The sequence below is a fragment of the Colletotrichum fioriniae genome (genome assembly GCF_027942845.1).
Source record: "Colletotrichum fioriniae strain IMI 355084 chromosome Unknown scaffold_1, whole genome shotgun sequence".
Lineage (NCBI taxonomy): Eukaryota > Fungi > Ascomycota > Sordariomycetes > Glomerellales > Glomerellaceae > Colletotrichum > Colletotrichum fioriniae.
Genome location: NW_027076837.1, coordinates 516,496 through 544,394, shown reverse-complemented (window position 1 = coordinate 544,394; position 27,899 = coordinate 516,496). Strand labels below are relative to the sequence as shown.

Sequence of the window (27,899 nt, the reverse complement as noted above, 5' to 3'; positions counted from 1 at the left end):
TGTAGACTCTCGGTGTGGTGTGGTGTGTGGGTGTATTGTTATTTTTGTTTTGGTCGGCGTCGGGGTCCGGGTCGTTCCATCTCGTTTATTTTCTTTTTTTTCTTCTCTACCCGTCAGCCCGTGTCCCGGGGGTCTGGCTGGTTGCCCGGCTCAAATCACCTTAGCGTCAAATACGTACCTTTTCTGCACCGCTTACCTCATCCTCCTCTTTTCCTTCCCAAGCTTCTTCTTCTGCAAACTGCACCTGAATTGCGCACCTCTTTATGTACCGTACTCCTTACTGTACTGTAATCGTAGCGCGTCATGCCGCTGGGCAGCCTTGAAAGGCTCGAACCCCGCCAGTGAACCCCGTGCCCACCCTTGTCGCTTAGCAGCCCGCGAACTGAAGCCCGCACCACTCAGCGGCCTCGGAAAGCCCAAGTCAATGTTGCAGCCGCTGCAAGCTGACAAAGATTTCCCATCCTGCGCAGAACCTCCAAGGGAAAGAGACACAACCACAACGGCAGCTTCCATAGTATTCAGCCGCAACCTCAACTACCTTACGCTTCAACATTCACTCTTTTCCTTTCTCTAGACATCTCTTCCTCGCACCCCATCACCCCCGTCGCGGCCAACGGCCTATCACCCGGGTCGCAATCATGGGCTATATAGGCGTCTCCCTCATCCTCGCCTCCTTCGTCTGGGTCATCGTCGCCCCTCCGCCATGGATTCACCCCTTCATGCCGCCCTTCCTCCTCGCCTGGAGGAACGACACAAAGCTCCTACCGCCTTCTTCACGGTCAAAGTCCTCTTCGCCTCCACCGCCAAGCGACCAACATGAGTCAAAGACGACAACCTCGACAACAACTACGAACGGACACGCATCCGAGCCCTCGACCAAGGAACAGCCGCGCAATGCCCCTCCCCCGCCAACTCTCAACCTCCCCGAAGACACCATCGCCGCACCGGCACCCGGGCCCGCGCCGCGCAACGCCACCGCCGCCGCCGTCGCGATGCCTTCTCCTCCTACTGCGCCAGCCATCCGCCGCTCCTCCCCGAATCCTGCGATTCCCGCGCCGCCCATGGTAACCGAGCCAGAAACCGAAGAACAAACAACACCAAAGGCAACCCCCGCCGCTCCCTGCCGCCTCCGTACCCTCCTTCACACTCGAAGAACCCTCAAAGGCACCGGCACCACCCTCCCTCGGCGCATCACTCTCTTCGCCCTCAGGATCCTCTCTCGGCAAAGGAAGCATGCCGCCCCTCCTCCGCCTTCAACGACCTCAACCAACATGATGCCGCCACCAGCCCCAACGCCCCGCGGTCCAGTCCCCCCCGCCTAGCCGCCTTCCCAGCAATGAACTCCCCTCAACGCGCCCGCGGCCCCGTACCGAACCGCGGCCCGGCACCCGGAAGCTCTTCCTCCCTCGGCTCCTCCCTCGCGCCGCCGCCCACACACTCCGCAAAGGCCCCGAAACCAACGCGCAAGGTTATCCTCACGCCGGGCCACTCCCCACTCGACTGGGCGCGCATCTCAGGCCCCAACGCCGACCTGCGCAACCTACCGCCCTCGACGCCCTACCTCAAAGTCACGCCCTCGATGCTGAAGAAGATGACGGGGAGGAAGGGGAAAGATGCGTGGATGGCGTTGGGTGGGAGGGTGTACAATATCACGCCCTACCTGCCGTACCACCCGGCTGGCGAGCCCGAGTTGCTGCGCGGCGCGGGTCGCGATGCGACGAAGTTGTTTGGGGAGATTCATCCCTGGGTGAATTACGAGACTATGCTCTCCGCCTGTCTCGTGGGGTTGTTAGTAGATGAGGAAGAGGGCACGAAGCCGAGCGCGATGGATGAGATGGACTGATGTGCATGGTACGGTTTTCGGTTTTACATAAGCAATGGCACTGAGAGGCACATATAAGCAAGATGCGACAGTAGACGCCTGTATTTGAATAGGTCGAGACTGCATGCAGAATACGGATAGAGAGATACCCCCAACAATAGAAGCAGCGCCCCACGAATGCAAGTCATACATCATCATTACTACTCTCCTTGCGCTCTGACCCTTCAACGCCGCCGGCCAAACTTGAACTTGAGCTCATCTTCGCTGTCGTCACTATCCGCAACCTCGATGACTTTCCGCGTGGCTCTCGGCTTCTTCGCCGGCGGCTCCTTGGCTGGTTCTGGTGCGGCTCTCTTTCCGCGAGTCTGTCTCATCGACTGGCTCTGCGTGGTATTCTGTGACTGTGTCGCCGTCGTCGCACGCGTACTCCTTGACCGTGACGCCGGCGTTGGCTCAGGTTCAGCCTCAGGCTCTGGTGCGGGCTCAGCCTGGGTATCGGGTATGTCGCCATCTTCTTCACTGTCATCGCTTAGGACGACACGCTGTTGTCGCGACGCCGGCCGAGACGCAGGTGGTGGCGGTGGCTGGGGAGCGGGCTCGTCCTGGGCTGTACCGCTCTTTTGGCTCTCGTTGCCCTTCTTCTTGCGCTGGCTGTCGTCCTCTAGCCAGTAATCGTCTCCAATACCGAATTCCTTGGGCTTGACTTGCGTCAGAGACACAATGACCTTTTGAGGTGGCCGTCCCGTGAGTTCACCTCGCGGCTTGAAGCGCTTGAAATTCTTCCTTCCATTCCACCGTGGATCCCACCTGCCATTTTCATCGTCTTTATCGTGACTTCTGTTGGCTGGTGGTTGACGTAACGGCATCTCCTCGACGATGTGTAGCCGGCGGATTTGCTCCAAGTCAACATCATCAGGCAAATTGGCTAAATCTTCCTTCTCTGCCTTGAGGCGGGCCTCCATCGCTTCCCTCTGCTGGCGGGCAACGTCTAGAACATCAATCTCCTTTTTCACCTTCTTGACCTTGGGGGCAGGTTTCGGCTCCGGTTCCGCGGGCTCAGGTGATTCGTTTCGCGGAACAGGCTCTTCTCCGGCGGCGATCCTTCGTCTTTTGACTGCGGCAGCTGTCGGGATAATATCCTCAATGTCATCGTCCTGCGCTGCAGGGCGTTTCCTTTGGGATCGTCTGTTCATATTTGGCGATGGTTCGGCTACATCGTTTGGCGCATGCGCATCTTGAGACACGAATAATCCCTCATCCTCAACTTCGGCCTCGACCGATTTGCTTTCAACCACTGGAGGAGTGAAGGCGTCGTCATCGTCATCGTCTGCGTCGAATCCAGCGAAGCGTCTCGTCGGTGCCCTCCGCACCCGACTTCTGGCAGCAGCAGGCTTAGGCGCAGGCGCAGGCGCAGACTCCTGAGGCGTGTTTTGCGAGGTTGTTGGCTGATCTATATCCATCGAGCTTGAGTCAACTCTCGCCGCCTTCTGTTGTGGTGCTGTGCTTGCCGGAACCTGAGTCGGGTCCATCTCCAAAGGCCGGCGTAATATGCTGGCATCTTTGATGAGAATGGCCTCGAGAAACTCGTTCTGTTCGATGGGTCTGTGATCAAGTCGGAGAGAGACCTGAGTGAAAAAGTCGGCATACCAATCAACAGCGTCGCCTTTATTCGGTACAAAGCGGACGACTACGACACCCCGCCCTTCGCTACCGTCGTCGAACGAACCGAGTCCTTTCTCGCCAGCTTCCGTTTTGACGTAGAGAACGAAATCATCCACTGTAGTCGACCTGGGATCAACCTTTGTGTACAGAGCCTTGCCCTTGCCGTTGGTGATGGGCGCCAAAAGATTGTCGAATTGGCCCTTGTCGTAGAAGATGAAGTTGTAACCCTCGAAGATTTCCAGACGAGCTTCGTCCGGCGCATATGCGGATGGGGGCCTTTCAACAGGCTCGCCACCTCGAGGAGGCAGATGCCTCAACGGGTCTGGCCAATTGCCATCAAAGTCCGTTTCCAAAGCAGAGGAGGCAGTGATATCGTCATCTTCTGGGGGTGTCGCGGCCGCGACAATGGCATCCACGAAGGAGTCTGCAACGATGTACCTTCCGTTGATCAGCGCCTGCAATCCCTTGGAAGTGTTGCGCTTCTTGGTGACAACGTGTGTCGTATGCTGAATGTTGTAATCCGCCAACAACTTCACGTCAAGCTGCTCAAGGTCGACACGCAGTCGCGAAAAAGGGTCGGACTGCATTTCTCGGCTTGAGAAGCTGAATGTGAGCGCCACAGATTGCCAGGTCAAGCTAGAAGATCATCAGCAGGCATTCCGCATCTCCGAACGACAAGATCCCTACCGAAACGTATCAGGGCAGCCACCCATCTTCATCTCTGCTGAAGCTGCGGCCACTACATGCTTTTCGCCCTTATATTTGTGCCCGTCTACGGTCGTCCCGGTCTTGGTGCCCAAGTCTTCGATCGTGACGGTCGATCGGCGTGAGAGATGTTGCTAGAAAGACATTCAGCTATTGCACTAGCCATTTGCAATGCGCCAACGTACGCTGTCACCGTCGGACACATTGTCAACCTCGATGGTCAAATGTTTGCGCGATATCGTCTTATGGGAGATGGCCAGTTGTCCGGCTGCAGGCCGTCAGCAAGGTTCGTTAAATATGATCGCATAGTCATAGCCCATACGTTCCGAGTCAGTTCGGCCGAAGAGATATCGTTTGCCTGGCCGGAGCCAAAGCCGTCGCCCTGTGCATCAATCGCGTCAGCATCTTGCACAATTAGTGGGGTAAATTGAGATGTACCCTCGAAGACATTGCCGTCAGTCTCTAATAGCCACATGGCAACCTGTCCACGGAAGAAAGCGCCGCGGACTGGCGCACGATTCGGGTGCTGGCTGCGAAGCCTAAAACGAAGATGTTGGGCAATGCGACGGGATTGAGTTGGTGTAGAGGATGCATGGAGGTCGTGTGCCCACGCGCGTGCCGTCGCGGGAAAGTGACGCCGGATCACGTGTCCACTTTCAGGCAACAACCACACTCCCTCTGAGCCTCTCTTTGAGACTTCGCAAAATCAGTCAAACGGCTCTTGAGTGCAATTTAGAATCAAGTCAAGCATATGAAAAATGATTCAGACGTAATTTCGTTTCATTAAATATGGATTGTAGCTCGATCAGATTCCCCAATAGACCAAGGGCTACCTGATATCGAGTCTGGTTCGTCATGGGATGGACTCCTGAAGATCACTAGATTTTCCTCTTCCTTTAGCATCTACATAATCATGCGACTATTATTGCTGGCTTTGACGCCTGTGCGGATGGTTGTTGAATCGCCATCGCTGACCATGATACCCAGGATCCAACAATTGACGAGGAAGAATCCTACGGATGACGCGAATAAGCCTGGAAAGAAGGTAGTGACGCCCAAGAACTCCAGATTGAAGCCCTGCTGCAACCAAGCAGCTTGGGAGACAATCCACAGGCCCAAAGCAGTCGCCCCGAGCTTCGGACTCTTCAGGAACGTTGAGCCGGGGAGGTAAATGGGCAGGAAGACCATGTACCACAAGAAATACTGCTCGAACGTTAGCCATAGCTTGTGAGACCGCTCGAGTGACAGTCTTCTCTTACCTGGCTCGTACAGACTTTGTTGAAGGTAACGAAGGCAAAGGTCTGAGCCATCATCGAAGTTGCAAGATCCTTCTTGGCTAGAACGAGCGGAATAAGCACCGTCGATAGCAGGATCTGAGGAAGAAATGCGACAGATTCGATGCGAATAGCAGCCGTGGACGGGAAAGCAGACGTCAGGTACAAAAGCACGTTGTAAGGGCTGAAGTTGTGCCTGTGGTCGATCCTGGTGACGTGGTGGAAATAAGTATGCACCAAAAATGGCGCGCCATAGCTGTAAGGTGGTTAGCACTGCCCGGAATTGCCTGCCACTTGGGTTCTTACATGGAGTACATGGCAATATTGAGCCCCATGAATGTCGCAAGACTGACGATGGCCAACTTGACTCTCTCAGCATTGACAAATTTGACCACCGCCTCGCCAAAAGTCTGCGTCTGAGCGGAACCTGCCCCCTTTCGACCAAGCATGTCCTCGTCCATCCACCACACAATTGCCGGCGCATAGATGAAAGGATAGATCTTGAAATGGACTCCGAAGCCAAGCAGCAGCCCAGCCAGCGTTATCCTTCTCTCAAGCACAGCCCAAAGCAGCGCCATGACCAACACACCCAGGAGTCCCTCTGAGCTCCCACGGGTACTGATCGTTGCGACCATGGGATTCAGCAGCCAGATACTGGCAAACTTCAGTGCTCTTCCCATCTCCACGCCGCGCCTCTCGAGAATACGCACAATCAAGAAGCCGGCCAGTAAGTCTGCGACCGCGAAAACGACCTTGCCAAATGAGAACCATCCTTGCCACGCCGTTGGCACGAGCATCCACGCCAGTAGTGGCGTGTAGCGGTAAGTTTCGCGGTCGTAGGGTGAACGTCCTTGAGCAGTAAAGCGGGCAGCATCGGTGAAGACCAGATAGTCGATATCGGTGTACTTGACGGCGGAGTTGGCGTCTTGCCACAAGCCGTAGTACAACATCGCCACACGGAGGAGCGCGGCGGCGCCGAAAAGAGGCACGGGCCGGAAGAACGCGTCGAGGCTGGCCATGCTGTAGTATGAATCGGGTGAGTTGTGTCTCGCTGCAGGTTTTTCGGCTATCTGATGAAAGATAGTACTACTCGAGCGAAACTATCCAGAAAGCCATTGAACATGCCCTGAAAGATACAATGGTTTGGAGCGAATGTAAGTTTCGGGGGTTCAAGCTTCAAATCCCCATGTTGCCATGATGGGAAATTTGAGTGACGTGGGCAAAACCAGCCAGCCCCTGGACACAGAAGCCCAGATGGGTGTGCTGGGCCCACACCCCGGGTGCTCCATCTGCCGACCCCACTAAATTCAATTCTGACCCTGCACGACCTCACACCAACATCACTCCAAGTCACTGACTTCATCGACGGCCTCAACTTTTCCCGACCTTGCATCTTACCAATACCGTTCAAGTATTGCAATATTTCAGCATGTCTAAGCGCGACCGGGATGGCAACATGCGGACTCATGAGCCCAAACAGAAGCCGGCTGCGCCCGAGTCTCAGTTCACCCCCATGTTCATGAAATTCCGCGATGAGCTAGACCAGCACCACGACCGCAGGGAGCGCATTGTCAAGGCATCGAGAGATGTCACTGCGTTGAGCAAGAAGATGTGAGCATGCAATCGTTAGTCTAAACTTGGGCTTGACTAACATGGGTGCAGCATTTTCACCTGCCAGAGGTAACTCCGACCGACCTCAAATTGTTCTCATGCCATCTACTAACACTGGGCCAGAGTCAACAAGCTGGGCGACCTTCCAAACTTCGCCAACAAGGAGATTGAAATGCGCATGGGCGAGATTCAGAAACATCTCACCGCCATTGAGAACGACATCCAAGGCGTCAACCGCTACCGCTACGCTCACTCTCTCCGCTGCCTAGAGGAGCTCGTCGAGGCCCTGTCCTTTTCCCACTACCTCCGAAACCAGACACTCATCAGCGAGGAAGAGACAGCAGCGGCTGTTCCAGCTAATGTATCAATTACCGAAAACGACTACATGTTTGGTCTCTTTGACCTCTTTGGCGAGATGATGCGTTTCGCCACGGTGACTACTGCCCAGACCGGTCAGCTCGCCGGGATCGAGGGCCGCAACATTCTGATGGATATCCATGAGCTGAGCAGCTGCTTCGAGATTCTTCCAGAGATTCCGACAAGAGACTTTAGGGGCAAGATGGAGGTTATGCGACAGTCGGTGCGCAAGGTGGAGAAGCTGGGCTACGGCTTGGCGATCCGAGGAACGGAACGGCCAAAAGGCTGGCTGCCTGACATGAAGGAGGACTTTGATCCTTCTTCACTGGAATAGGGCTGTTTGTAGGAGAAAACATGGATGCCAGACAAAGGATGTACCATGTTTCGGAATTCTCAAAGAGAGTTGACTTCCAGATGTAAGAATCATGCTTCTGTAGAGAGTATCGATAACATCATGTCCAACTGATACATGGGAGGCTGGGGTCACCTTTCTTGGGGCATGCCTGATTTTGTCTTCGTTCCATGCCTCCTTGGACCGTGCTTGAAAGCAGTCGGGGGATCTTATCAGAGGCAAGGTTTCCAAAGGTTTCGTCAATTTGCCGCAAGTCACACTGCCTTCCTTCTCTCATTTACAAGATATTGACACTTGTCTGTACCTTTACGCCGTCCTCAAATATTATGCTTCCCACAGGGAGAAGCACCATGGAGGTCGTTGGTCTAGTCGTTGGTGCGGTCGGATTCCTGCCGGTAGCGAAGGAATGCCTTCAACTTGCGAGTAACCATATTGGCCCTTCTAAGCATGACACCACCGAACTGGAGCGTCTCTCCGGCTGGCTCGACGACATAATTCAGACCACATCGACCCTTCACCCCCTTCTAAAATTGGGTGACGCAGGGGGACAGCCACTGCACGCACAGCATATCGAAGGTCTAGGATATATCCTGAGCCTATGTCGCCAGGCGCTCGTCTTCTTGAATGAACGTTTTTCTGGGAAGGATTTCGTCAAAAAGTGGTTCAAGGGGACCAAATTTGATCAAAGATTCGAGATACACATACAAGCGATTCGAGATGCGAAGATACGGCTCATATTGATAGCACAGGCAATCCAGCAGTATGAACAGCCTGTATATCTTCGTCCACCGACCTAGAATGATGCTAAGTTTTCACAGGTATGTCATCCAGGAGACGAAACAGTATTTCGGCCAGATTGGCAAGTCTATGGACGAAGTCCGTGACACCCTAGGCGAACTGAGTCAAGCCGTTGACGATTCCCGCAGTACAGCCAAAGTCATGCAGGGTTACTTTCAATGTCACGTAGAAGCGGAAAACAGATAAATGGTTCTTGATTGGATTTAGACTCGGAAATTCGTGCTGGAAGAGACTGATTTGCTCAATATGAGATACGAAGGAATCGGCACCTGGTTCCTTGAGTGCCAGAATTTCAAGACTTGGTTATCTTCTCCTGGATCCGATGAACGTTACCGTATTCTCTTTTGCCTTGATGGGATAGAAGCTGGAAAGACGATAATCACGGCGACAGTGGCCAATCATCTTCGCAGCGAATACCGGGACCGTGATGATGTTGCTTTTGCGTATGTGTACTGCGACTACAAGAACCGTTTCCTGGACACTTCGTCGTCTCTTTTACGATTTGTCCTGAGACAAGTTCTCGAAGCCTTTCCTTCCTTACCTGGCGAGTTAAAGAAGATGCAGGAACGCAAAGACCCACTTCCCTCGACGGCCGTCAAGAAAATTCTACAAGAGACAATCAACATGATTTCGAGCTGCATCATCGTCATAGATGCAATAGATGAACTGGAAGTCTTTGGATCGAATGAGCGTGGAAATATGCTGGATATCATTGACGACCTACGGCAGCAGTCAAACGTCAGACTATTCATCACTTCACGACAGATAGATAGCATCAGCTGTCGCTTTGATTCTACCAATTCCTTGGTCCAAGAAGTTCGCGCAGAAACACAGGACTTGGAAATATACTTACGCGGACGCGTGCAAAACCTGTCACCACTTCTGCGAAGACATCCAGATCTTCGAAAGAAAGTCAAAAATGTCATCATTAGCATCGTCGACGGCATGCGAGTATTCCATCTTTGAACCCTACAGAAAAGTTATAAACACTCGGGCAGACGGCTGGCCGACTACTCTTAAAACAAGGTTTCTTCTAGCACATCTCTTCCTGGACGCTCTCCGAGACGATCTCAACGTTCCAGCTGTCAATAAACGCTTGGCTGAAATCCAGAGAGATGTACGATACGCTCAGCCACTCTCTGATGACGGTAACGACTGGAAGCGTCAATTACTGCGCAAAGCTTATGATAAGGTCTTGGACAGAATCAAGATGCAAGAGCACGGCGACTTAGCGATGGAGATTCTCGGGTGGATCACGCATGCCAAAAGACCATTGAAGGCTCATGAGCTGATTACCGCCGTCAGCTTAAATCATCACGGGCAGCAGGTCAGCGATATGATATATGAGCCCGCAGACATCGTCTCCGCCTGCGGAGGATTGATCGTACTCGATGATACGTCTCGCATCGTCCGCTTAAGCCACTACGCAACACAGGAATCCTTCAAAGCAATCGCAAAGACCTGTTTCCCGAATGCCCATTACAAAATCAGTGGTGCGTGTGCTGCATATCTGACTTTTTTTGGGCCTTGAGGTCGCATGTGCTGGATCTCCACACCCTACATCGATGGTGTATTCAATGAAGGTGTGTTCTGCGACAAATCCGGAACCCCAAGAGAGCTTCTGGGATACGCTCAAGCAATTGGTGTAAGCACGTTCACCAATCCGACGCCGCCACCCTTCATGAAAAGGTTCAAGAACTGCTCGACCACAAGTCCACCGCTGCAAGTCTAGCCGGTATTGACGCTCGCAACGAAGCAAGTCTCTTGCGCGTGGTGGCAGCTCTGGGGATCGATATTGCGGTGACGCAAATTGTTTCCGAAAACAAAGATGCAGTCCATATCAAAGACACTTGAGTTAGAACGGCGCTGTATCACATGATCCTACATGGCTTTGTGAGTACGGTTGGTGTCAGCGACCAACATAGACGCACCGCCTTATCACACGCTGGTATTAGTGCAGAGTACACAAACTGGTGTCTGCAACGACAGACCAGCGTGAATTCCAAGGACTTCTTTGGAAGAACACCTCTTTCCCATGCTTCTCAACTCGATAGCGGAAACGGTTCAGTTATTGAGATGCTCCTTAGACATGGAGCCGAACCGAATTCAAGGGATATTGCAGGAAGAATCCCCTTGTGGTCCGCGGTTCAGGCTGAATCCTCGGGTAACGTCAGTCATCTCAGACACTCCTGCAAGGATTCGTCCTTAGTCGTTCCTACGGATGGTTTTGGGAAGAATGCCATCACCTTGTCAGTCGTAAGTGGCTTAACCGCAGGTACTGATTGGGTCCCTTCATATTTTGGGGAGTTGCTTCATTTCAGCTCCAATGCATCAGAGGGGTCAGAGATATTGAATAAACCACTGCTCTTGACTGTCAAACTCGGTCGCAAGAAAATCTATGAGAAGCTTCTGGAGAAGGCATTCTCAATCGGATACCAAGTACCCCTTCAACTCGACTGCTTTGCCCGAAGTATGCTAGAACAGCAGCGCCTTTGGGTCCGCATTTGCTCACTTTGCTGTCGGCCAATAATGTCGAATGTTTCATTTCAAATCTGCATTGACTGCGGAATCATCGTCTGCTTGACATGCCGACGCCGAGAAAATCATTTGATACAGCCCTGTGATCCCCCGCACGAACATCACAGTATGCTGGGACCAAGGATTAGTGATCGATCAGATGGAAGGCAATCCCTCGAGAACGGCCATAAAGACTTCTCAAATGCAACCGCATGGCACCGGAATGATCATACTGGTATTCTTGCCAGTGATTTCAAAGGGACCCCTGACCGGGTACTTGAGAGTTACGAACTAATGAAAACAGTGCAATGTCAGCTCAATGGGGTCTCGGATTCCAGAAGTTTTAAGACTTCAATGGTGATTTCGGTAGATGGTTGAATGGAAAAAAGAAATTGAGCCAATACCATATCGCCAGCAACAGCATGCGGGGCGAAGTCAAACGTAAATATTTTGACTTAGTAATTATGGAAAGTTCTAAAAGACCTTGCCTGACAAATGAAAGTCCCCAATCGTAATCTCACTACATGCTTGTGATGCATCTTCGTATGAAAATCCGATACCAAACAATTGAGGCCAAGCTGATATACATCAGCTCACAAAGCCAGATCTTCCTTCGGCCTCAAGCGGTCTGGGAATCTCCAAGCGAAAAGGACCGTGACGAGATACATAAGAAGGGAGTCGAAAACGTAAAGTGTCCATTCGTGGGAAAGAGAGTAACCCGTATATCCTTGAGCGAACTCGATAACTCTGAAAATTGATCGAACCATGATAAGCAGACTGACGGCATAGAGCATGTAGAGGCTTTGTTCCCATGGAATCAGGCCGTCCAGGGAGTCGGGAGTGGGTGCTTGTCTCATTCTGCGGTGGAAGACAACGGCGATAGCACAGAAGAGACCGAACATGATGATCTGGACAACAAGGCCAATGATGACGATCCTCTCACCCCAAGTCGCGAGACCGGGCTTCTGGATCACCATCATGCCTGAAGCGCCTCCCTGAATGAGAAAAGAAACCAGGTCTCCCAGGACAAACGTCTTCGTTAATTTGGCGGGTCGGATCATCGAATATTTCTCGGCGTGGATACTTGTGATGATTCGACCGAGGATCATGTAGATTGAGGCGGCAAAGAGGACGGGTGCAATAATGATGAACATGTTCTGGATGGCGAAGGTCATGATTTTGTCGGTTTTATCGTGGGCGCTGGCGCGTGCTCCATATCCTATAACTTCGACTTGCTGGGCGTTAGCACATTGAGGTTGGTCAAGAATCATTGCGCAACTTACAGAGGCATCCTACTGCAAAGACAATGCAGAAGCGAGCACGAGTCCTCCAGATCTTCCAGCTGATATAGAGGAAGGATAGGAGGAACAGAATGAGAAATAGGATCGCCGCAGGCTTGCTCGGGAGATAGCGCCAAAGGTAGGCTCCTCCTTTGGTTGGCTTAACTCCTGGCACTGGCTGGAAGTATCCATCCGTAGACATGGCTGCAGGCTAACGGGAGTTTTGTGATCCTGATAAAAATGTATGAAGAATTAAAAGAGATTCCAGGGAAAATGGCGAACAAAGCTGATGGAGACTGCCGTCAGAAAGGACTGTCTGGAAATTCGAGAGTCAAGAGAGGAGCGGGTATATGTACGTCGAGGAGCGAACGAAGCTGTCCACATTGTAAAGACATCAATACCTAAAAAGAGAAATCCGAGCTCCACAACGTCCAGACAGATCTAAGCCTCATCAGCTCCGTGTTTGCATATTTTTTTCTACTCTATGTCAGGCTGTGAATGCTCGGATAGAGTTGCAGTTGAACGGGTTCGGACCGCTTAAAGTGTGGGGCGTACGGACCCGAGTTGGGTGGTAAAGAATACGCGGAACAAAGCATGAACCCGAGCAGCTTACCCGAGGGTTTGTTGTAGCTCGGGTCGATAACGCGCATACGCTCATTTCGATATTTCAATGATATTCCACTCCCCAAAAGGAGTGCCTCTTATCATAATGCATGTTTTTCTTTTCTTTTTTCCAACGCGAAAACAGTGTGAAGGGAAGAAGAACAAAACTCCTACCAGTATGAGGCGAAATATGAAGCGACGTCGCTGATAAAACACGCCATCGTTATTTTCTGATGCCAAAGACTTCGACCATCTGCTTTATCGCAGCATTTGCAAGGTTTTATCCTTCGAATGAGGCTAAGGACATCAAATTGCTCAGATCTGTATCAAGATGTGATATTTATGCGAATGGCCCGAATCTCTAGGTCAGTTGATGACATCAACAGCATCTAGATCGCTACTTTTCTTCCAGCATAAATGGCCGGAAACGAAGAGAATACATAATTTTGCGCGGTTTCATCCTCTTTTAAGCATAATAAACCAAGAGAACTTCGATCAGATCCTGGGCATTACAGACATCCCTTGCTCAAGGGGTCATGTGCATCAGTAAGTTCGTTGATTGAGAGTTCGAGATCCAAGAAACTTTTGCCTTGAAGTCGTTGCATGTAAGCTCAGATACCATTAATCTTCCTACGGAGTCCATAATCTGAGCCTTAAGTCTTCTTTCTTTTCAAGATTGACGTTGTTTTCGAGACTCATCTTGATCATTGTCGTTTCAAGCGCCGGAGCGGACAGGAAGTTTCCGACTGATTTGTGCAAGGGGCTGCTTTGACTCTTCGAGGAATTCGACAGAACATCACTGTGATCAGGATTGTAATATAACGAAATGTCAAGGACTCTTTACTGGATTGGTGGTCTGTTTAAAATGTTCAAATTCGGGTCTGGGAGGGTCCATGTACCCATGAGGTAAGCGCAGTCTGCAACTCAATGACAAAGTAGCTAGGCTACCTTACATTTAAAGAAGACACATGCAAAAGCAATGATTATTGCTGAGAGTAGTGATTTCCAGTCTTTATCATGGCCGAGTGGTCGATTAATTAATGTTTCAATTGTCTTGGAGGGCCTAGATCACTCTTGATAACCTATTCGATGTCATTGGCCAAAACTGTTGGAGATTGGCTACTATCAGATGAGGACGCAAGCACGCAGGGCAACTGATGCAGACGTATAGGGGGCACCGTATCAAGGAGGTTGAGAGTCGGCGCGTTGTCCAGTGTTTGCCACTCCGAAGCCTGCATGAGATACCTAGCCGAGGAGAACCCCGCATGACGAATGCATGCCCCCCCGAAGAGGGATGCATCTATTGACATTACATGCTCACCTCAACAACATCAAATCTTGAGCAAAAGAAGAGTCTGCGAGGATGATTGATATCACTGTTGCTGGAACCCATCACGAGGTGAGTGATGCTCCCGACTGCTTATTTTGTGCCTGAGAAGCTCACCTCCGTGTCAACGCAGATCGGCCTGGCAGTAGGTCATCAGGCTGCGAAGCAAGTTGCTGGGTCTATTGCCTTCTACCGTTACTTCTTCAAAGACTTCAGTGGCTTGGAGTGGTCCACAGTGCAGGAAAAGACCCGAGAGTTTGTGCCACACCTCAAAGCCAAGTTTCCCTTATACTTTGAAGAGATCGAAGGGATCGCGGAAGGTGCTGCCGTGGATGTTCTCGACGTTATTGCGTTGAACATACGAAGCGAGATCGCTTTTGGTCTCTTTGAAACGGAGTCGACACAAACAACGCCAAGTGCATCATTTGAAATGGCAGTAGATGGATGCACTGCACTAGGTTGGAAGATTCCTGGAGGGTCTACATTTCTCTCACAAAATTGGGACTGGAAGCATGAGCAGAAACCAAACCTGATCATCATTCGCGCCAAACCGCACGGTGGGCCCGGCATCGATCTGCCAGCTTTCCAAATGATCACCGAAGCAGGTATCATCGGGAAGATTGGATTCAATGAACACGGTGTGGGATGTCTTCTTAACGGCATCCGCGCTAAGGGCGTCAACTCGGAACGAATGCCAACCCACTTCGCTCTTCGGACCATTCTGGAATCCAGGTCGAAAAGAGAGGCCTTGGAAAGGATTCAGAGCGTGGGCTTAGCCGGAAGCAGCCACATTCTCCTCGGCGACAACTCGGGTCCCACTGGCCTCGAGTGCACCAGTATTGGATTCAGGGGAGCTGCCGGCTGATGAAAATGGCCGTGTCGTTCATGCTAACAATTTGATCTTGGAGCATGAGAATGTTTTTGAGCCACTCTGGCTTGAAGATTCGCCGAAACGTACCGCCCGTATGAGAGAGCTTGCAACGCTAGATGTTGGCAAGAATGCCGGCTTCGAGTCCTTGTTAGAGCTATTCAAGGATGAACGAAACTTCCCGAGCTCTATCAACAGGAAGCAAGTCGGGAAGAATGACTCTGGTACTCTTTTCAATGTCGTGTTTAATCTCACCGAAAGAAAAGGCATCATTTCTGTTGGTCGAACAACGGAGATTGAGGAGCAGATCGAGATTGGATTTTAATCTCGTGTTGTGCAAGTGCTATCGATTGAGCTACCGGGTCTCTGTCAAATATGCCTTGGCCTGTCCTATGACTACCATTATAGCACTAGGACGTCGGAATAGACTTTGGTGACAATTTGGGCCAATCTGGATAAGGGGTTACAGGCTTGAGAGATGTTACACATGCCACCAGAACCACATAACGATTCAAAGTTTGGTAGCAAACAAGATGGCATTCAATCTAATTAGTGAGTCGCACTGAGTTAGATATATGCTCACTATTCTTGTCGTTCGCCATATCGGCGATTATTCATTTCGTTTTACAAATAGTTATCGAGGACTCAAGCTAAGACTCAAGCTGTGTGCATAAACTTCGAGAATCAAACTTCTTCTAAGAAGTCTGTGTTAGTGTCTGTAGCTACCTCACGATGTCATTTTGTTCACGAAGTCGATGCCTACCCCGTCCGGACATAGGCCAGATATGTATATTGAAAGGTGACGAGAGTCTCCTCAAATCGTCATCTCAGCTTTTACGATTGATACTTGACATGAAGCGAAGCTGTCGCACTAGTAGTGGGCCGATGTAAACAAACTGGAAAGATTACATTTCGGCATGTTAGAGTCACAATGTTATGTAGTCTGTAAAATCTAGACGAGGGACAAAAAAGGCGAAAACCCGGTATGCACCGCCATCAATTTTAAAAACGAGAAATTGATCCTGAAGTTGCACTGTCACCTTCTCAGAATATGTGAACACAGTCAAGCACGCGATCCCAGCATGCCTATCTGACAACCCTTTCGCTCTCTCGAGAGGCAAGCCCGTGCCATGGCGTTGTTTTACCAATATCAACGTCTGCAATTCCACCTGACATTCACATTGGTGCTACGACCGTTCGAGGAAACTTGAATGCGAGACGTCCGCTGAAGAGATCTGGGCGGATCGCCACGGAAATCGCAGACTTGCCGCACAGAGTTGCCTCCTTTGGAATTTCCGCCGGCGTTGCGGCACTGCTGCCGTGCTTGCTTTGCGAAGCTTGAATCGAAACGACTGTCAAAGTTCGAGCGTGGTTCGACAGTACAAGTGCTCGCGTAGACACTGGTGGCGCCCAAAAGGAAAAACCAGACCAGGAAGTTGAAGTTCACTGAATTCGTGTCAGCACTGGACTGTGAGAAGCTAGGAGTTAACGTACTATTGAATATGATGAACAGCAGCAATGGACTATTGTTGTACCTGAGTGGTTTGTAAGTGCACGATGAAAACGATTTTAACGCAGGAGAGGTGGAGGGAAACGGAAATTTATATGTGTAGAATTTGTACATAGGTCGTCAACAGCCAGCCGGTCATGCTTCACTTGGCAAGGGCTGCGTAAAATTCAAAACCCGCGTTTATTCACGCCTAATTTGAAGCTTTGCGATCCATCATCATGTCTTCCAAAAGTTGTTTCCATCTGATCCTAAGCGGCCGACTCGGGCTCGCCAGTATTGATCGAATCCGTGACACAGGATTGGCCATCTTGATCGGTTTCGCATTCAAGACGGCGGGATGGGCAGGGCTTAACCATACCGCCAAAACGGAAGCTTAGCCTTTGCGGCGGTGACAATAACTTCTTGCCAAGCCGCTATCGGTGATTGGTCACAACCTGCGACACGCATGAGGAGAGCATACTTGATGAACAAGGCTATTGAATGATCAACATCCCGTCGTCTAAGGCCTAGCTGGGAAGGCGGAAAGGAGAAATAAGCTTGGTAAACTGGAGTGTTTCGTCGCAGTGTCGCGACAGGATTCCTTTGGAGTTTCTTCGCGTTTGAAGTGAACCGCACCATCGCTGCAAGCACGGGTGCTGCCGCCGTTACATCGTCTGAGACGTATCGTGCCAGTGGGAGACTTCGGCATTGTGGTCTAGAGAGAGGATCTCATTCATTCCACGCGCGACCGGTAAAAGAGACCTTAAAGTCGTCGAACCGTAAAAGCCTGGGAAGTCCATCAACTCACGGCTGGCCCGGATCGTCGACGAAGGTTGTTGGTGATCTTACCCTTGCCGTAATGCGGGAAGCATTAAGTCGTGCGGTCATACCAAAGAGTGTTGTTCTAATTGAGGTTGGAATCGCATTCTTGGCAGCTGAAGCTCCGCCCATGGACCTGGATTCGACTGACCTGTTTAGTGATCTACGAACCATAAGATCGCAATATACCCCGCGGTGGTGTGGTGACGCGCTAGCAAGCCAGCCACGGGTCTCTCCGGATCGACAGTCAAGATCGGAGAAAAAACTCTCCTGGCTCGTTTCCTGCAGACCCTCCCGGCACACGCAGTTCCGTCAATGGTCCGGCCGTAGTGCGACTGCTGCTGTAGCCACGCCTGCAAACCTTGGTTTTGAGGGATCTACAAGTCCAAGAACGGGACGAATGCCAACGGCCAAAAGCTACTCTGGCAGAGGCCAAGCGGGAAGTTCGACGCGGGCTGGCTTATCGGTAGTGTCGATCAACGACCGGCCGGTGCGCCTCGAAACAAACTGACATTGAACTAGGGGCCTCCTGGTAGGCACACATTTTAGAGTTCTAAATGGCGGGGCTTACGCGCTTCAACGATAAACGCAACCTCCTGCACTTATCTGCCCTCGTGGTCGTGATCGGCATTGTTTGCTGCCACGGAAAGTTCGGATCAGATAATAGAGGTGAAAAAGTGTAGACGGCGCTGTAAGGTCGATTAATGGAATTTCACCCTCAGTCCGGGCTTGAGTTGCCGTCACTAGATTCAGGGTCCAATTATAGAGCATCCCGACTACGAGACAATCGTGATGCTACGCAAGCTTTACCCTCTGCTACTTGGCGGGCGCGCGGAGTGTGAGTTCTCTTGGCAGAGAGCAGAGTTCCAAAGCCACAAACGGTCTGCGTCGAGGACCATGCTACAAGCGTTCAGAGGGAAATACCAAGACAAGGCAGCTTCTCAGCTTCGTCCACGCAGGAACACGACTCATGAGATTTTTACTTGAGGCCACATCCAAGTTCGAGCTGTGTGGTTTCGAATACTCAAATCATGTTTGATCTTGGCGATAATCAATGAAAGTAAAGTGAATACAGACCGATGATCCGCAACGACCTTCCTACGATTTCCAGCTGCTTTCCTGATGAAACGAGCAACGTGCTCTTGATAATTAAGGGGCGGTTGCTTTGCACTTTGAAAACCTTCGTCCTAAACACCGATGTTATTTCAGAATCAACCACACCATGATTTTCCGAGACTCACCAAGGCAAGGGGAGCTCTTTGGATCTCCATCCACAAAATAGACGACCTGATAAATGACTGAGGCGAACAGTTGGCAAGAAATGAAGCCACTTTGATAGGCTACATACTGGTCTATGCTGATTTCCAATTTCATGCCCTAGCGAGAACTCCAGAGAGAAGAGTAGAGACCATGAGATGGGTTAGAGTAGCTTTTGTTGGGGGCCAATAGCATTTAATCTATCTACCTTATGTAGATAATAGAATGAAATGATGCTCAACTCAACTCGGAGAGCCATAGTGGAATTGGATAGTCGAAAATTGGAGATGGTGCCATCTAGCGATGATGTTTAAGGCGCGCGGCACATGGCCTACATCATGCGATCTTTGAGGCATTGTGGTCGCATCCGAGAGAAGGACAGTATATTACCTGCGAGAGCATCTGTCGCGGCTGTTGCTGCTGATCGTCTCGTAGGAATAATGAATGACAGCCCCTAAGCAGTGGAAACGCAAGCGCGGCGTGGAGCTTATATTGGGTGAACATAATAGCGTTTGCGAAACTCAACTTGCCTTATCTTCGGTGCCTTCGTGTGCCGCTCCCCGGACAATCCCGGCAGGCGGCAGAAGCGCCACATCTGCGGCGCCGGCTAGTATAGGCCAGGTGAGAACACAAGTTTGTTCCCGAGGGTTTTGCTGCAATTTTTGCAGCATAGAGTCGATGGTCCTGAGCGTCAATCTCAGTGTCTCGTACTTCTGTACTTGCCTTTCCGGCTTTCCCAACGAGTTCAGTACAATGGGACTAAACACTCTCAACGGCTGTCTCACAGCTATTCACACAAAATTCTCTTCCAGATAAACTTCGCACGCGCGTAATTTCACCAACTTTGGAAGCTCCGCACGGCTCTGAGTCTTTCTTTCCTCCTTCGACAAGCTGATGGACGGCAAGGGGCACAGCCCCGAGGCTGAGATGCGGAACATCAACACGACTCAGGCCGAGGCCGAAATCATATTTGGATGACTGGACGCATCTCGTGGTTCATGGACCCCGAAACGAACAGGAATTCGGCTTGGCAGTACATGTTCTGGCTTCGCAGGGGCCTTCTTTTTCTCCCATGTTTGGATTTCTATTTTTATTTTCTTAGAAAAGCCTGTATGTGCTCTATGACCCGGCCGCAGCTACTGCAGAGGAGGAATAAGAAGGCAGATTGGGGTTGACATATTTGTGACATTTCGACGACTCGGCTCGAGCCTTCGGCCAACAAAGAGACTTGATCGGTATGAATTGCGAGTGATCAAATAAGTGTTGCTAAGAGGGTGGCAATCTATAGTATGGGCTACCTTAGATATCACGAAGTCGGCAAAAAAGGAAAAGCTCGTCTGGGTTGGAGTTGAATCGCTCCAAGGCCCTGAATTCACAGCCTGGTGAAGCCAAGTCAAAATCGAAGTTCCGTACCAAAGATGATATGAGCATGAGCTCCTCAAAGTAGGCAATATTTCTGCCAATACATGCTCGAGGTCCCGTACTGAATGGAAGGTGGACCTTGAGCATCTTTTCCTTGTCTCCATCAATCCAGCGCTGAGGTCGGAATGTCTCAGCATCCTTGAAAGTCTCGACATCCCGCAGTAGAGTGTAGGTTGGGACTGATACAGTGACGCCCTCGCTCACGAACCGCCCCGCGATCACCCGACCGCCCTCTGGCACAACCCTAGGCAATCCCATAGAGCTCGCCGGTCGAACGCGGAGGGATTCCTCAACGCAGGCTTTGAGAAACGGCAACTGCCCGATGGCATCGTAACTGGGTACGGTATTCTGCACAACAATAGGATCCAATTCTTCTCGAAGTTTCTCGAGTACGTCCGGGTGGGTGTAGATGAGGTATACAGCGTTTGTGAGGGCAGCCGTGGTTGTTTCCGTGCCGGCATTCATCATGACCGAGCATTCCGCCAAAGCTCGCCAAAGGGCAAGTTAACCGGCTCACCATTATTCTTCGCCATCAACTTTTGGAATATGTCCCCATCCTTGTCTTTAGACGTGAAACGCGCCTTGGTGCAGTACTGGATGATATTATCAAAGTCCGCGCCAGCTTTCTTGTACGGATGCCAAGAGAAGAGTTTTCTGGTCAAGTGCAATAGACTGGCTTCCATTCCAAGAACGGTGTTGATGTGAGTGGCGTCTAGCAAAGACTGAATGAAGGGAACTTGATAGACCTTCCCATCCGGAGTTTCGGCGTTGACTATGTCGCTGCCACGCTCCAGGCAATTGAGTGATCTACCATAGAGCATTGTCGAAAAAGCATCGATGGTAAAGTAGTTGAAATACCGGCGCATATTAATTGGCCTCTCATCTTGCGCATGCTTTCTGAGTTGTGCCATCAAAGTGCGGATCGTCTCAGCAATGACGGGCTCTTGTTCCGATAAGGACTTTTGCGCAAAGACATGGGCAAGTAATTTGCGCTTTCTCTGATGCTCGGTCTTGATTCTTTCGTCCGCCATATGACGGAACTCTCCGGCCCCTCCATCGTACCAAGCATCCTTGAGAAAGTTGGCACCGTGGCCGTAGATATCATAGACAGCGCGAGGATCTGAGATGGAGACGTAGTTCGGAGCAATACGGACGTGCGTACCCAGTGTTTCGTGAGCTTCATGCACCGCCATGAAGTGCTGATATCTCAGGCAGTGGAAGATGCGCCACAAGGATGAGATACCGGCAACGCCAGGGCTAGGAAACATTCGAAGGCCTTTCCTGTCGACAAGGTAGCTTGTTATTGGTCCGCCGATAATCATCCAAAGGATCACAGCAGGAATGGCTGCTTAGAATGTTAACAAGATAAACGCAACGGCCCACGGGTGTTGCTCACAGAGTAACAGCAACATGTTGAATCTTTCTTCAGGCTAATTGGAGGTTTGAAAGCTCGATGACATGATTTTTAGATACTGGTTTCACTGCGTGATGAATCACTCTTATATTTTCAGTCTACCTTGGCTATGATTTATATCTGAGCTTTTTAGTGCCTCAAACACCACTTACAAAGAGTATCTCCATCCTACGTACATGCACGAAATAGGAAACCCCGTCAATCCTGCATATTTTTTTGTTTCTTACAGAACAACGTCTCTAAGCCATAAAAGATGACACGCCGACATTCGTCAGGTCGAAGGAGACGGTTGGCGGTCAGCTCTCATCAGGCACCCCGATCGAGCTAATGTCGGGCGGCCATTCCCATTGAGGAAGTCCGTCCCAAGTCCGTTCACTCCAGATGTCTAGATTTCCCGAAACCGAGCCAAGAGGGCAACCAGCCAAAGAAGATGCCAGTCTCCTCCGCAGTACGAAGCGGGCGGTGGCACCACGTCACTTCTGTTGCCTTCCATTTCCAATCACAAGATGTGGGGTGGCGGCTTTTGTGAGGGGCTTAGCCAGTCAAGAATTGTTTGCCAGCGAAGCTTGAGAGATTCGGGTGCTACTTGGTTTCGTAACTTACTTACGTTTATCGGGTCATCATGATCTGGGTAGCACGGAAGCAACATCACCAACCATGACTCAAATCAGTAAACCGACAAATTAGCATCAATATTACTGCGCTGGTGCGCGAATGGTGCCAAAGCTGCCGCTACAGATGTTGCTACTACATTTATACAGCAAATTCCTGGTGCTCTACCCTTGACGGGGCATTCGGCAAACCCTTGCCTTTGCCTTCTGAGCTCATTCCTTCCAATGATTCGCTTTCCGAGAATACATGACTCCTCCAAGCCCTGACAGGTACCCTCTCAGTGAAAAATCTCGAAATCTCCAAACTTGATCTGCCTGCGGTTTCGCCCACACAAAACCATGTCCACAGTATAGAGAGACACGTCGTACCCGCGTATACGAAGCCCACCATTGGACCCAGTCCCGCATCGTAGTATAGATAGGGCGCGGTGAACGAGACCACCCATGTCGTCAGGTAAAATATGACGATACTCGCGGACATGATCTTGTTCTGGTTGGGACCGACTGCCATTTCCCGAGCGACGGTGTACGCAAGGGGGCCAAGGCCGAAGTTGAAGCCAACCACGACGACAAAGGAGAACACTACAATGACGTATTGTGTCGAAGAAGTGAGCGGCTTGACCGCCACGCCGCCGATAATGATGAAGGCCACCAGCATCATGAAGTTGGTAATCATGAGATTGGTACGGCGGCGCACTTTGTTGACAGTGATTATGGAGGCGCCCACAGCAAAGATTTGAACAATGTTGGTAATCAGTTGGACGAGAAAAGGGTCGCCCAACCCAATTGCCTGTACGAATACAACACCATAAACGTAGAAGAACAGAATGCCGCAGATCTGTTGACTGAACATTGCTCCAGCCGAGTAGATCAACTTGCGTCTTTCGATGGGATCCGTTATCAGAGCTCCCCATGAAGAGAACTCGGCATGCCCCTCTTCGATATTCTTGGCATTTTCAGCTGTAGCCATATCCTCTGACGGGTCGTAGTTCGGGTTGCTTTGATTGATCTTGCGAAAACTTTGCTCGGCCTCTGTACGACGGCTTTTGAGAACGTACCACAGCGGGCTCTCCGGGATGAAGGGAAGAAGGGCGGCCATGATCAGAGGAAGGATGACAAGGCCTCCCATAGGAATACGGTATCCCAAAGAGCTTGTGATGCTCTTAGTGCCTTGGTTAATCGCGGACGCGCATAGCTGAGACCAGGATTGGAGAAATTGGAAGCACATGAGTGCTGGCCCTCGGATGCCCAAGGGTGCAACTTCGCCGATGTACAGCAATGAAGTGACAGTGAACTGGCCCACTCCAAGGCCAATCAAGATGCGTCCGACCACAAGAAGGGCTTCTGAGCTGATTGTGTCTGCGACTTGACAAATGCCACCGATGAATATGCAGAATGAAGCCAGCCAGAACGTGGACTTTCGGCCGTAGCGATCATTAAGGGGAGCAGCAATCATTGCGCCTAACAAGTCGCCAATGTAGATAGCAGAAGCTGTGAGAGACTGAAAGGACGAAGATAGAGCGAGCCTGCCGGTGGCATCACGAACGTCTCCGTAGTCATCCTTGAATTCTTGCATGGCCAATACACCGTTGTAGTATGTATTGTCATATCCATAGCAGAGGGCTCCGATAGCTGATACAGCGCAATAGAAGATTGCCCATTTGTGGTGTACCCAGGTGGTTCGTAGTAACATTTTGAAGTATGAAAACTGGAAGTTTTGCCAGGATAACGGGTGTTTCGAAAGCAGTGGCGTACGGTAAGGGAGGGATGAAAGAAGAGAGACAAGCTTAGACCACAAGAAAAAGAGATGATATATGGTCGCCTGAAGAACTCAGACCTGACAGTTGGAAGCGGATCATGGTTCCAATTTATGGAAATCCCATCTGGGGTATCTGGGGGAGTTGCGGGGTGCAGGTCTGGGGAAAATTGTTGTCGTAGACATCGGAGCAATACAAGGATGTGGAGAGGCTTGTACGATCTGGGGAGGCCGACCGTGCCTCCTAAGATTTACCAAATGCGGACGTCCGACGTGAAAGCCGCCGATCGAGCTTTCATGCGACAATCCTTGCTAGTCGATACGTGACCCCAAACCTGACGGGAAGTTGGACTGACAAACAAGGCGACATTTAGCCTTCAAGTCATCGGGATGGGGTCTCGGGCGACTAAGTCAAGCCTTTCCCTCTGCAGGACTTTAGCACCACGATGGTAAACATGTTGTACATTGAACTCGACGACTTGGCCCATTTGTCAGCCTAGATCTAGATTCCACGTAAGACAAACAACCTAGACCTTTCCTGGTTTCGCATTCAGGGTGCAGAGCTGGATGGATATCATAGCACGGTCAGTTCCTCGCTGGAATGTGCAATTTCACGTGCTAGTTGTGCCCAGACCGACACATTGATCTCTGTCCGCGGAAGCAATCGCTATCACTACTCAGTCGTAGCAGAATTTAAGTGCTCCAATCTTCTTCCTTCTTGTCCCTGTCACCCACAGAAACTTCTCTTTAGGCTGGAAAGGGCTTATCTCGCTGGCACATTCAATACTATGCTCAAGCGGGGTCGAGAAGGGAGTGGCCCCTGAGACCCTCACGGCCTCGACCGTCGATAGTATGCCTACTTTTGGGGGCCGCTTGATCTTACCCAAAGAAGCAGGTCAATGAGGGCGTCGGCAACAGCACTGTGGGAGAGAGATCGCCTTGTATTTGACTAATGTATGTCATATCGACTCTTTCACACACAGCATTGCCTCTTGTACTTGGTAGCCAAGGCATTTCCTCCATGCGAATTTGTAAGCTTTGCTTGAACTAGGAGTCTCTCCACAGTGAGATTTAAGGTGAAGCATGAACTTTGGAGAAGATAATTTGCCAGATGCTTCAGTTCCTGCACCTATGTATACTACAGTCAGGTATACAACTCTTGAAAGATTGCCTCGACAAAAAGATGGATGTTTTGAGCAGAGAGTAGTACATAACAGTTGGCGAAACAAGTAGGAGACGTTGAAGTTTCCATAGAGCCCCCAGTGACATGAGAGTTGCGTTGTGGTCGGGTGCTTACTGGTACGAACTTTCAGGAAACTGGGTCAAGCCGATCCTCAATAATGCGACTATCACAATAAACCGGATAATCCCAATACCCAGAGTAAGTTTCATGTGCCCTGAAGTGTGAAACAGTCTTTGATCTCTTTCCCGATCGGTTCGCGACTGCTGTATGCTTCTCTCACCCCAACAAGCCGAAGCCAGACCGCAACATGAGGAGATGCAAGTACCGCTGTTTTACTCGTGAAAGTGGCTTCCAAAAGTGAGAATTAGAATTCATGGCCAATATAGATCCGTCTAGCCTCGAAAAGGATAAAGTCATGGGCATCACCTGTCACAATCCGTCGCAAAAGGGACCCGCTCCGCACATTCTTATAAATCAGATGCGGACTTCCTACTCGGGCACCAGTTGTGGCGGTTGTGTCTGTTGCGAAGTCAGTGCCAAGTAAACTAAACCCGCTATCACTGCATGAGATTCGAGAGTGAGCATTCAACTTGGTACGTCAGTTGCGGACTTTGAGTAGATTTAAGTTCAGTTCTACTCAGTTTGTGTGCAAACTCCGCCTACCTAGTAGGTATAAAGAATGAGCAGGTTCAATGCGGTCATTATCTTATTCGACCGAAGTATGGCTTTTTGACATCTACAACTCTTGTAAATCGTCATTGGTCTCTAGCTCATACAGCAAAGCCAACATGAAGGTGGCTCTTGTCGGCGGGACAGGAGAGACGGGCAGCATCATTGTCAACGCTCTTCTCGAATCTGACATTCCAGCCTTGGTACCGTTCTTTCTAAATTTTATTGTTCATCCTATCTAGGAGACTAACCATCAGTGGTGCCAGAAAATTTTCGCCATTGTTCGCCCTGCCTCTGAAAGAAAGCCTGACGTTGTCGCGCTTGAGAAGAGAGGAGTTGCCGTCGCCGTAGTTGATCTTGAGGGGCCAAGGGCTGAACTCGTTGATGTTCTGAAGGGCGTCGATGTCCTAATCTCGACCATCCACGTCAGTGCGCTTGCCAGCCAGATTCCCCTTGCCGACGCCGCCAAGGCCGCAGGCGTAAAGCGATTCGTTCCTTGCTTCTTCGCCACCGTTGCTCCAGCCAAAGGTGTATTGACGTTGCGCCAGCTAGTAAGAAGTTCCTGGCAGGCTGCATGTGCAGATCCACGGCATTTATGCTAACCTGTGATCGGTGGCATAGAAGGAGGAGGCTCTTCTTCACGCGAAGAAGATTTGCCTTCCCTATACAGTCATTGATGTCGGCTGGTGGTACCAGCTCAGCATTCCGCGCCTCCCGTCTGGGCGCATTGACTCGGCTACCCCTTTGCCGATCAACTTCATAGCTGGCGATGGCAACACCCTTTCTGCGCTGACAGATGTGAGAGATGTTGGAAGGTTCACAGCGCGTATCATCGCTGATCCCCGCACCATCAATAAAATGGTTCTCGTCTATGGCGACATTGTCTCTCAAAATCAGATCTTCGATATGTTGGACAGGATGAGTGGCGAGACCACCAAACGCGATTATGTGAGTATTCTTAAGCCGGAGACCCAATCATTTGACACTTGGCTAATCTGCCTTCTTCATAGATGTCAGCCGAAGCTATGGAAACCGCCATGGCTGCTGAGTCTTTGACGGCGGGCGCAATCGAGGAAAGTGCTTTTGATCACAGGATGAAGATCTTCTACGAGTACTGGTACTCCATGGGAGTCCGTGGAGACAACACCCCAGAGTATGCCGAGTTTCTCGGGTATATTGACGGCCCTAAGCTGTACCCTGACTTTCAGGCCCTTACTTTCGAGGCCTTCCTTCAGGAAGTTCTCGACGGAAAGTCGGTGGCCATCTATCGCACTCTCAGGGAAGAGATAGCCAAGGCCGATAAGAAAGCCAAGGCTTGAAAGTATAGCTCGACCTATCATTGCTAACTATAGTACCCAGTGTAGTTAGATAAGTTCTTCAAACTAGTTTTCTAATGTTGCATAAAGAGCCAACGCAGTAGTCTTCGTGACGAAGTAGGGGCTTGAACCACTTCATTCTCGATATAGTATAATGATGTTAAACGAAACTCTTCAGATCTTAAGTAAAACACGGTGTTGTATCGGGAATGTTGATTATCACTATAATCGACCCTTTCTTAGATGTTTTGCATGCCATCTATTTAACATAGGAATTGTCAGTTCACCCGGCACGCGTAAGTCAGAGAACCACAAGAGCAGCCAATTATGTGGCGGGTAATATCATGAAGTCTCAGAAACGGACTGATCCGCCTTCAACTCCTAGAGGTAGTCGACAATTATAGCAGGCCGCTAAAGTTAACCGAATGCAGGAACCAAATCCACGCGGGGTAATGTTCGGGCTCCATGCCGCTCTAATCCCCGTGGTGGGGACACGGAAAGCCCCCTTCACCGCATGTCCGCGCTCTCCGTCAGTGGCCGCGCTCTCCGTCAGTGAACAGCATGATTCTACTATGGGTTGATCTGCTCTCCCTACCTATGTTCCGAAACCAGAATACTTGGCCTTCATATTCTGGGATTACTAGGTGCACCGCTGTTCACCTCCACAGCATTAGTTAGTTCGACACCATTGCGTCCAAGCTGCCCTACGTACGATTAGTTTAACTGAACGAAAGTCCTAATTTTCAAGCTTCTTAAATACCGAGATGTCATCTTTCAAAGAGACGGA

The 27,899-nt window shown here is 50.6% G+C and overlaps 7 protein-coding genes across 7 annotated transcripts; 3 read left to right on the top strand and 4 right to left on the bottom strand.

The window, feature by feature from the left end:
• Positions 1-638: 638 nt before the first annotated feature.
• N0V96_000161 (uncharacterized protein) lies at positions 639-1,843 on the top strand (the record flags this gene model as incomplete). Its single annotated transcript, XM_065755850.1, has 2 exons — positions 639-1,064; positions 1,211-1,843. The coding sequence occupies 2 exons, from the start codon at positions 639-641 to the stop codon at positions 1,841-1,843; spliced, it is 1,059 nt and encodes a 352-aa protein (XP_065615090.1).
• Positions 1,844-2,046: 203 nt separating this feature from the next.
• On the bottom strand, positions 2,047-4,197 carry N0V96_000160 (uncharacterized protein; the record flags this gene model as incomplete). Its single annotated transcript, XM_053191697.2, has 2 exons — positions 2,047-4,073; positions 4,194-4,197. The coding sequence occupies 2 exons, from the start codon at positions 4,195-4,197 to the stop codon at positions 2,047-2,049; spliced, it is 2,031 nt and encodes a 676-aa protein (XP_053050781.2).
• An 895-nt stretch (positions 4,198-5,092) lies between these two features.
• GPI14 (GPI mannosyltransferase 1) lies at positions 5,093-6,482 on the bottom strand (the record flags this gene model as incomplete). The annotated part of the gene is made up of 3 exons (XM_053191698.2): positions 5,093-5,392; positions 5,449-5,719; positions 5,770-6,482. The coding sequence occupies 3 exons, from the start codon at positions 6,480-6,482 to the stop codon at positions 5,093-5,095; spliced, it is 1,284 nt and encodes a 427-aa protein (XP_053050782.2).
• Positions 6,483-6,892: 410 nt separating this feature from the next.
• On the top strand, positions 6,893-7,765 carry N0V96_000158 (uncharacterized protein; the record flags this gene model as incomplete). The annotated part of the gene is made up of 3 exons (XM_065755849.1): positions 6,893-7,074; positions 7,126-7,143; positions 7,198-7,765. The coding sequence occupies 3 exons, from the start codon at positions 6,893-6,895 to the stop codon at positions 7,763-7,765; spliced, it is 768 nt and encodes a 255-aa protein (XP_065615089.1).
• A 3,926-nt stretch (positions 7,766-11,691) lies between these two features.
• Positions 11,692-12,580, bottom strand: N0V96_000157 (uncharacterized protein; the record flags this gene model as incomplete). Its single annotated transcript, XM_065755848.1, has 2 exons — positions 11,692-12,329; positions 12,382-12,580. 2 exons carry the CDS (start codon positions 12,578-12,580, stop codon positions 11,692-11,694), a joined length of 837 nt encoding a protein of 278 aa, XP_065615088.1.
• An 8,047-nt stretch (positions 12,581-20,627) lies between these two features.
• Positions 20,628-23,881, bottom strand: N0V96_000156 (uncharacterized protein; the record flags this gene model as incomplete). Its single annotated transcript, XM_053191703.2, has 2 exons — positions 20,628-21,508; positions 22,558-23,881. 2 exons carry the CDS (start codon positions 23,879-23,881, stop codon positions 20,628-20,630), a joined length of 2,205 nt encoding a protein of 734 aa, XP_053050787.2.
• Positions 23,882-25,915: 2,034 nt separating this feature from the next.
• Positions 25,916-27,115, top strand: N0V96_000155 (uncharacterized protein; the record flags this gene model as incomplete). Its single annotated transcript, XM_053191704.1, has 4 exons — positions 25,916-25,999; positions 26,063-26,347; positions 26,418-26,744; positions 26,807-27,115. 4 exons carry the CDS (start codon positions 25,916-25,918, stop codon positions 27,113-27,115), a joined length of 1,005 nt encoding a protein of 334 aa, XP_053050788.1.
• Positions 27,116-27,899: the final 784 nt, after the last annotated feature.